Genomic DNA, 9,634 nt, shown 5'->3' with positions numbered 1-9,634 from the left:
ATTTCTGTTCCCTGCTTTGGAAGTGAATGCATTTAATCCTGTTAGATTGTTTATTTTCTTGAGGAGGAAAGGGTAGAGAGGAAAAAATGGTAGGCCATTCTGAATATAGGGTGATGAGGCTTCTTATCTTCTCCACCCAGTGTATGTTTGCCCTAAGCTGCTAATTTGTGGTAATTGAGGCAGCAGAGGCTACATTTGGGGTGAAGCACAGAGATGAAGAGTCCAGAACATAGCTTTAGTGTTTGCACAAGAGGAAAGTATTTCAAAAAGTCAGGTTGAGTCCTCCCCAGAGCCTCAAATCCACGTCACATGAGTACAATACAAAACAGGGAGGAGTGGAGGTGTTTGAGCACTGTCCATTTCCAGCAAGTGATTGAACATGTTAATGGATAACCGTGACAGCTGAGACATTAAATCAGTACATGCGTCCCACGTCTGCTTTGGAGAGTATCCCACCAGCATTCAGTTAATGCTATGATAACTGACTGAGAGCAACATGACACAGAGTTTAAAAAAGAGAGAGAGAGAGAGAGACTATAAAATGGCTATTTATGGAAATTAAAGAACAAACCCTGGTAGATTCACGAAAGGAACTCTTCTGAGATCTAAATGTTAATTTTAAAAATTAATACTTTTTAACAGCTTTATGGAGATATAATTGGCATACAATAAACCACATACTATATATATATGTATACATAACATATATATTTCACAACTTGTTAAGTTTTGACATATTATATCCCTGTGAAACCATTACCACCATCAAGATAATGAACATATCCATCCTTCTCATGTCCCTTCATTTCTTCATGCCCCTTCATGGCCCTTGGACATATAATTTTATTTCTCTTACATAGATGCCTAGCAGTAGAATGGATGGGTCACAGGGTATGTGTATGTTTAACTTTTTGAGAAATTGCCAAACAGTTTTCCAAAGCGGTTTTTCTCATTGTACATCCCCACCAGCAGTGTAGAGAGTTCCAGTTGTTCCACATTCTCACCAAAATTTAGTATGGTCAGTATTTTTAATTTTAGCAGTTCTGACAGGTGTATAGTGCTATCTCATTGTAGTTTTGAAGCATGTCCCAAAGGACTAGTGATATGGAGCATCTTTTCATGTACTCATTTGTCATTTGTATACCTTACTTAGTGAATAGTCTGGTTAAGTCTTTTGTCCACTTTTTAATTGGGTTGTTTGTTTTCTTATTGTTGAGTTGTGAGAGTTCTTTATATATTCTGGTATATGTTCTTTATATATTTTGGATACAGGTCCTTTTTTGAGAAATTCACAAAAGGATTCTAACACTTATATGGAAAGGCCACATACCCAGAACAGCCAAACAACTTTGAAAAAAGGACAAAGCTGGAGGAACAATCAACACTACCCAATTTCAAGCCTTATTACAAAGCCACAGTAATCAAGACAGGGCGGTCATGGTGTAAAAGCAGACAAACTGACCAAAGGAACATAATTCAGAGGCCAGAAGTAGACCTATACATATACACAACCAATTGTTGACAAAGGTGCAAAGACAGTCCAATGGAAAAAGGATAGTCTTTTCAACAAAGAGTGCTGGAACAATTGGATATACATATATGAAAATATTAACTTCAATCCATGTCTTCAACCACACACAAAAATAACCTCAAAATGGATCATAGACCTAAACATAAAACATAAAACCAGCACTGGCTTCAAAATTTGTGGGCCTAGTGCAAAATGAAAATGCAGGCCTCCTTGTTCAAAAATTACTCAGAATTTCAAGATGGTAACAGCACAGCATTAAACCAAGCATGGGGCCCTCCTAAGCATGGGAGTCTTGTGACTGCATAAGTTGCATGCCAGTGAAAGCAGGCCTGCTTGAAAATTATGAGATTTCTCAGAGACAACCTTTGTTACTGTGGGTTATACAAAGATTTCTTAGCTAGATACAATACCAAAAGCAAAATCCATAAAAGAAACAAATTGATAAATAGAACATCATCAAAATTAAAAACTTCTGCTCTCAAAAGATTGTTAAGTGAATGAAAAGACAAACCACCAACTGGGAGATAATAATTGCCAAAAATAACAATAAATTTTAACATTGTTTGCACACATTATGTGCCAGACACTGCTTAAGAACTTTATGTAAGTTCACATATCTATTACAAACACCTAATAAAGTATTTACAATCTTTATCGTTTTGTAAAAGGATTTCATTTCATATATGAAAAGCACAGGAATTTAAGAATCTAGCTTAATGATATAAAACTAGTAAACCAAGGAGCCAAAGTTGGAGCCCAGGACGTCTGACTTTTGAGCCCATGCTCTTTACGTTTCCTACGACAAAAATGAATGATACCTCTGTCTTCTCATTTTCTGTCCTTAATTTGAGAAGTGCTTTTAAAAAAATCACCTACTTTTTATTTCAACAGACTACTTTTAAAAACTCCTCAAGTAGGCATTTTTGACGGCCACATCTGCCAAGCTACGTTCGATATATAAAGTCCCCTTTCTATAAGTCTTTTCCAAGACCAGGCAAACCAAGAGGTTATCAGTGTTTCCGGGACTGATGTGTACAATGCAAGGGTAGCACAAGTAAGTTTGTAATGCTTAGTTTCAGATAAAGCAGCCTTGAGCTTGAATTGCCACATTGCCCAATTTACTTTTTCAGAGCGAGGGACATTCCTGCTGCAGAGTACATAGTGGTTTCCTATGTTCGGAAAGAATGCATGTGCCTCCTTCAGTGACCACTTACATCTAGAGAGGGACCAAGGCATGGGAACGCTTATGTTTATCTGTGCCTAAGCCCACCCACTGTTTCACTGCAGGCCATGGAGAAAGAAGTATCAAGTCCTAAAAAGGCATTTGGGCTGAATAGTACAATATGCTTGGATACCCTTGCTTCATGTAAACACAGGGTGATTGTGAATTCTAAGAGCCTGGGTGTTGCAGTTCAGCAAGGGTCTGATTAGCATCTAGAAAGCATCCCAAGAAAGGGTTGCAGATCTCTTTGTCTGGAGGAGGGGTGTACACATGACTCTGGTCACCAGGGCTTCCTAGCAATTCTCCTATGAATGTTTCATCCAGGTTCCCACGGAGGTACATTTTGGGAGTCTCTAGAACTTTCACGACAAAGGGGTTTTGGCTAGCCCGCCTTATTTTTACTAGCGTGGGTGAAGCAGTTTGATGTAAAAGGAATAGTCATGGGAAACTAAATTTCCTTTTCTACATGGTAGAAATAACGTAGCTTGTAAGGTTTCTCCCAAAGCTGGTAACTGACAGTAAACTCTGTTTTGAACTATCAGTGCTGGGAGTCTTCCGGGATTTCAGCTTTGCCATCATGTAAGTGACTATGTCTAAGAATCAAAAGCATACATTGCGTAGCCCCTAGTACTCCCTGGTTTCGTGGGCCCGAAAGCACAGAATCAGATTCCTTATTTCCATTGTATAACGGTTTACATAGCACTTTGATTTTTTAATGTCTTCATGCCTGCCAACCTTCAAAAACAGAAATACAATAACTGTTTCTGCCTATTCCGCTGGCAGCATTGGGGAATCACATTTTTCCTGGGTGTTCTTGATCATGTGGCCAGGGTACATTCCTTCAAGCTTACCCCCCACAGTAACTCAGACTTTCTGACTTTAAGCCAGTCGCACGGAGCAAGTCCAGCAAAACTTGAAACTTTGGCATTTGCCATATATTTAAAACTTAAATTTTAATCAAGTTAAGATATGTAAAGTTTTGAAATGTGAGTGTGCCCTGGGCATATTAGCATAGTTAAATTTTGCCAAACAGAGAAAATTCTTAAGTTTTAAATTTTGGAGCAGCTTTTAAACTCTAGGAAAGAGAAAAATCAATCGAACAAAACATCTGTACATATATCCATTTATTATTATCATTTGTGCTGATATGACTGACTCCAATATGAGTTTATGGCCACTAGTGTTCCCTCACCCAACTTTCTATCTAAAATAACACTGTTCTTTTTGTGTGTACTTATATTAATTTAAGAATATAGAAAACTATGCCTGAATTTAGAAGAAAGCCTTCTTTTGGGTTTTATAATTCTGCTTTCCTTGGTAAGTGTTCATGCAGACCCACTACGTATGCACATAAGAAAGTGAGAATGTCGCTTGTTTCCAAACAATTATTAGAGGCAGTAATGTATAAGGATTATGGGAGAGGAGGGTTGTTGCATCTACCTGTGAAACCAGCATTAAATAGTTACTCCTCATTTCATCAGGAAAAAGGAATGTGCTCTGGGGAATTAGTAGGACAATAGTCATAAAGTACCCATGTGGCTAAACAAAATTCCTGTCTGATGCACGTATTTCAGTTCTGGGAAGGGAGGGAGGGTTTCCTCACAGAGGGCAGACAGGAAGAGATGAGATCCCTGTTTATTTCTTTCAATGATCTACAAAAAGGAAGGCACCAATCCGTATCACATACATAAACGAAGAAAATTCTTGAGTTAATGCATCTCCTGGCTTGTCTAAAGGTGGGAGTTTTGCATGGTGAAGGCACACAAAATTTAAGTCCCCGTTGAGAGTTTTTATGCTCATTTCTATCTGAAGGGCTCAATTTTTTCTTGAAGAGTACACATAAGGCCCAACCAAAGTTCACCGTGCAATTCTGTTTTGAACTGTGGAAGGACAGCCTTTCCATCAGAAATGTAACACAGAAACGTCCTTAATTCACACTCTTTTCTGCAGGGTGGGGCCCAAGCAGAACTCCAGAGACTGGAAGTGTGGGTTTTAATACTTTGTTTCAAAAGGAGGAGACTCGGGACCTTCTCAGCATCTTATTTAAAGCGGGGTACGCTGAGTAACACGTGAAGCGGTGCATTAATGGCCTACATTGTTACAGGTATGAATTTTACATAAAACGGATTAATATTATATGTCATGGTGTAGAATTTTAAATACTCCGTGCCCATGCATTTTTAATATTTACGTGCTCTAATTGAACGCTCAAGGCAACATGTGCATTTCTTGAGCCCACTTTTGCATCTAGATGGGTAAAAGAAAAATCCTACGATGTTTTGTTTTATTTATATGTCCCTTCACCAAAGATCTGTATTCGGCATTCTTTTCCTCTTTTTTTTTTTGCTAAGCTTTAACGTTTTTACAAAAGAAAACGGAAAGGTTACACATTCCATTCCATCATTATGGTTTCGGCAATTGTGAAAAGGCGAATAATGAAACGGAAGGGGAAAAAATACAGAACAGAACGAACATGCCTTCTTGAACAGCGTCCTTCTTAAGGCACTGGAATCCCAGGGATGGAGTGATGGGTGGCGGAGGGTCCCAGGGCGCGGCGCTATTGGGAGTGGCAGGAGATCCTCGAGCAGGGCCCAGAGCTCCCTTAGCAGCCTAAGCCGGGGGAGAGTGAATTCCAGCCGCACATTCCCGCAGTTCTTCGCAGGAACTTCTCCCTCTCTTTTCTCCTCCCTAGGGCACTCACCAGCCTGGCCCGACTCCCACCCAGTTCCCTTTCCGACCCACGGCGTTGACGGAATGGAGTGCCCTTCCCATTGGCCCGAGCGTCATTCCCTGAGGTGGCACCGTCCGCCTGATTGGCTGGCCACTCCCGACCCCCCGCCTACCCCTCCACTCCGGTTGCCCGGCTCCCCGCCCCCAGCACCGCCCGGAGCCCCCGCCCTCGCCACCTCCCTCGGCGCACCCGCCCGCGCGCCCAGCCCGGCTCAGCTCGGCTAGCGCGGCGACCTGGCCAACGCGCTGGCCCCGCCCTCGGGGCGCGCGGCTTATAAATGCAGCTGCGCGGCGGGCTGGGCGAGAGCGTAGAGGAGGCGCGGTTGTGAGTCGGTCTCGGGAGTGGGGAAACCTCGGGCTAGGGGAGCGCGGCGGCGGCGGCGGCGGCCGGGCCATAGTCGGAGCTCCGAAGGGAGTGACTAGGGAACCCGGTGGGCTGCTTTCTTTCCGGTGCTTTTGATTTTTCTGGCCTTTTGGTCCCGGCCGAGTGTCGCCCACTGAGCAGAGATCCCCCCGCAAAACCCGGAGCGACCCTCCCGTCAATTGTTGGGCGCGGGATCGCCAGTGCCCCGAGCGCGGACCGAGCGCGCCGGCCGCGAAGGCAAAGAGAGCGGAGCCGGCCGCGGGCGGGGGCCCGGAGCTTGCCTGCCTCCCTCGCTCGCCCCAGCAGGTCCGCTCGCGCAGGGCGTAGGGCGCGCGCGATGAAGGCGGTGAGCCCGGTGCGCCCCTCGGGCCGCAAGGCGCCGTCGGGCTGCGGCGGCGGGGAGCTGGCGCTGCGCTGCCTGGCCGAGCACGGCCACAGCCTGGGCGGCTCGGCGGCTGCGGCGGCCGCGGCGGCGGCAGCGCGCTGCAAGGCGGCCGAGGCGGCGGCCGATGAGCCGGCGCTGTGCCTGCAGTGCGATATGAACGACTGCTACAGCCGCCTGCGGAGGCTAGTGCCCACCATCCCGCCCAACAAGAAAGTCAGCAAAGTGGAGATCCTGCAGCACGTTATCGACTACATCCTGGACCTGCAGCTGGCGCTGGAGACGCACCCGGCTCTGCTGAGGCAGCCGCCACCACCGGCACCGCCGCACCACCCGGCCGGGACCTGTCCCTCCGCGCCGCCGCGAACCCCGCTCACAGCGCTCAACACCGACCCGGTGAGAGGCCGGGTGCCGGGCCGGGGTGGATGCTGCCGGAGCCCGGGAGGGCGGTGGCGGGAGGGTGGGACGCGGGCGCTCCCTTTCTTTGGGGCAGGGACGGCCGAGAATGACAGTACTCCCCTCCTTCTCCTCTGGGCGCCCGGGGCCGTCAGCAGCTGGCTCCGCGCCGCGAGTACCGGTCCGGGTGAACGCGTGGGGCGGGACTGGGGCTGTGCGCATCCTGGGCTGTCAAGTCCAGGCTGTGGCCGGGTTTGGGGTGAGGGTCCCCCAGAGCGGCAGGCTGGGGTGGGGGCTTCGGTTTCCGAGAACGAATCCAGGACAGCGACGATTGCGATGTTTGCGCCTGCTAACCTTTCCCCTGGTGTTCCGTTGCTGTTCCAGGCCGGCGCTGTGAACAAGCAGGGCGACAGCATTCTGTGCCGCTGAGCCGCGCTGTCCAGGTGAGCGCGCGTTTCCCTTCTCGAGTGGCTGGTCACCAGGGACGCTGTCCCCGGAGCCTTCCGATGCCAAACACTGCAGTGTTGTTTACCCCCCAGAATTTCTGAGGGCAAACTCCTAAGGAGGCGGACCCCTCCTGTCTCTCTCCCTGCCACCCAGTTAGCAAGTGAACCCGTACTTCGCTTTAGGAACTCGGGGTTCACTCTAAATGGAGAGGGATCTGCTTACGTCCCCGCCGCCCCCGTGCCTCCCCCAGTGACCGGCAGGCTCTTCCTGCTCCCCTCCCCGCCGAGGGAGGGCACCCTCGTGGGCGTGGAAACTGCCCGATGTCCCGCGCGCAGTCTGACACCCACGGAGGAGGACGCAGACAGCGCCTGGGAGTGGGTCCCCTCTCCAAGCTTCCCCGGGGCCCGTAGCTGCCTGTTCGGCGCCTGGCCGGGCCGCGGGCTGCGGGTGTTGTCTGACCTGGTGGTTTGTTTTGGGTTGTTGATCAAGCATGTCTTGAGTTTGGTCGGTGGCGCCAGTTAGTCTGCAGCGGGAAGGTTCACACACCCCCTCTATTCATTCCTCTTCCACAGGTGTGCGGCCGCCTGAGCCCGAGCCAGGAGCGCTAGAGAGGGAGGGGGAAGAGCAGAAGTTAGAGAGAGAGCCACCGGAGGAAAGGAAAAAACATCAGCAAATCCTAGAAACGTTTCATTCGTCATTCCAAGAGAGAGGGAGAGGAAAGAAAAAACTTTCATCCTTTTTTTTTTTTTTTTGCACGTTCATAAACATTCTACATACGTATTCTCTTTTGTCTTTTCATTTATAACCGCTGTGAATTGTACATTTCTGTGTTTTTTGGAGGTGCAGTAAAACTTTTAAGCTTAAGTGTGACAGGACTGATAAATAGAAGATCGAGTAAATCCGACTTTAGAAGCCTACTTGGTGACCAAGGAGCTCAATTTTTGTTTTGAAGCTTTACTAATATACCAGAGCATTGTAGATATTTTTTTTTGACATCTATTGTTTAAAATAGATGATTATAATGGGGCAGGGAATTTTCTTTTCCCTGCAAGAATGTTACATATTGTATAGATAACTGAGTGACATTTCAGACCATGTATATATAGAGATGTTCTATAAGTGTGAGAAAGTATACGCTTTAATAGACTACTGTAATTATAAGATATTTTTAATTAAATATTTTTTGTAAATATTATGTGTGTGTTTTTTTAATCTATGGGAATATTTCTTTTGGAAAATTATTTTTCAGCTCAATTGCAGAGCTCTTGATATCCTGAATGTCTTTTCTTTGGCCTGGCTTCGAATTTGTTTTTGTTTTGCTCAGTGTCGTGTAGACTGGGAAGTAACAGTTATGGCTAGTGGTCCTGCATGACTGCATGAGATGTTTAATCACAAAATAAACTTGTTCTGAGTCCATTCAAATGTGTTTTCTTTAACCTGGATTGAAATCTTTGTATTTGAAGTATACATGTTGAAAATAGACTTTATCAGTTTTTAAGCACAGGGTTTGATAGTGTAATATAAAAAGACTAAGTGTTTGTTTTTCGTTTTTTAACTGAGGTCTAAATGGATTCTGAATGATTTTGCATATGGGTCGGGGAAATGCTTGGATCCTTAAAGAGTTTATGAAATCTACTGTTTCATCAAAGTGAAAAAAAGATGCTTATCATTCTTCTTTCTACACTAAGGTTTAATGTCACTAAGTTTCATGTCTGTACAGATTATTTAAATCATAGAAATGAAAAATGTTCTCTGCTTGCTACCAAAGGACAAACTCTTGGAAATGAACACTTTCTGCTTTCCTTCCTCCAAAGAATATTAATAAGCAACAGTGGGAGAAAAAAATAAAAAGGCATAATGGCAAATCCTTCAAGCAGGGATAAAAGTCGATCTTCAAACATTAACTTAAGTAGACCAAAAATTCTGATGACCGCATCTAGATTATTTTTTTATAAAAATGATTTTCACTATAGCTATCTTAGTTAATTGCTAAACTACTGTCCAATCTCTTGTGATGTGTAACTTTTACATGTGAATATTAAAGTAGATTTATCTGTCTTGTACTGTGATTTCTGGTCTCCTTTCTTCAAAACCTTAGACTTATTTTTTAAGGCGTTCTTTTCTCTTTAAGGAATGTAATATTTTCTAGGTTAGATAGGACTATCAGGGCTTGTGAATATTATGCATTTAATGTGATCAGTACTTTACACACCAGTTAGATGGAATTTTTAGAGTGAGGGAGAATTAAGTAGGATTTAATTGGGTACTTTGTAAATAGTTAGTCAACTGTGTGTGTAACGTGGTCTGTTTGATTTTTAAAAGGAAAGGATTTGTTTCAGATTATACAAGAATAAAAGTATTATAGACCCAAGGGACTTTTTATGAGGTCAAAGTCAAACATTTGTATGAATATGAAATATCATGGTCCCTAGTAGTCAGTCGAAGTAGCAATAACTCAACAGAAATGAACGAAGTTAATGCTAGTAGGTTCAAGTAAATTGAAAGGTTTTAAAACTCCATTCTATCCCCAGCGTGTTGTCCCCTCAACTTTGACATTTTACT

The 9,634-nt window shown here is 44.9% G+C and overlaps 1 protein-coding gene across 1 annotated transcript; it reads left to right on the top strand.

Moving 5' to 3' along the window:
* Positions 1-6,184: 6,184 nt before the first annotated feature.
* On the top strand, positions 6,185-9,135 carry ID4 (inhibitor of DNA binding 4). Its single transcript, XM_014856779.3, has 3 exons — positions 6,185-6,625; positions 7,010-7,068; positions 7,645-9,135. Exons 1-2 carry the CDS (start codon positions 6,185-6,187, stop codon positions 7,052-7,054), a joined length of 486 nt encoding a protein of 161 aa, XP_014712265.2. The 3' UTR covers positions 7,055-7,068; positions 7,645-9,135.
* The last annotated feature ends 499 nt before the right edge of the window (positions 9,136-9,634 follow it).

The sequence above is a fragment of the Equus asinus genome, chromosome 8, assembly GCF_041296235.1.
Source record: "Equus asinus isolate D_3611 breed Donkey chromosome 8, EquAss-T2T_v2, whole genome shotgun sequence".
Lineage (NCBI taxonomy): Eukaryota > Metazoa > Chordata > Mammalia > Perissodactyla > Equidae > Equus > Equus asinus.
This window is presented reverse-complemented; position numbering and strand designations above follow the sequence as displayed.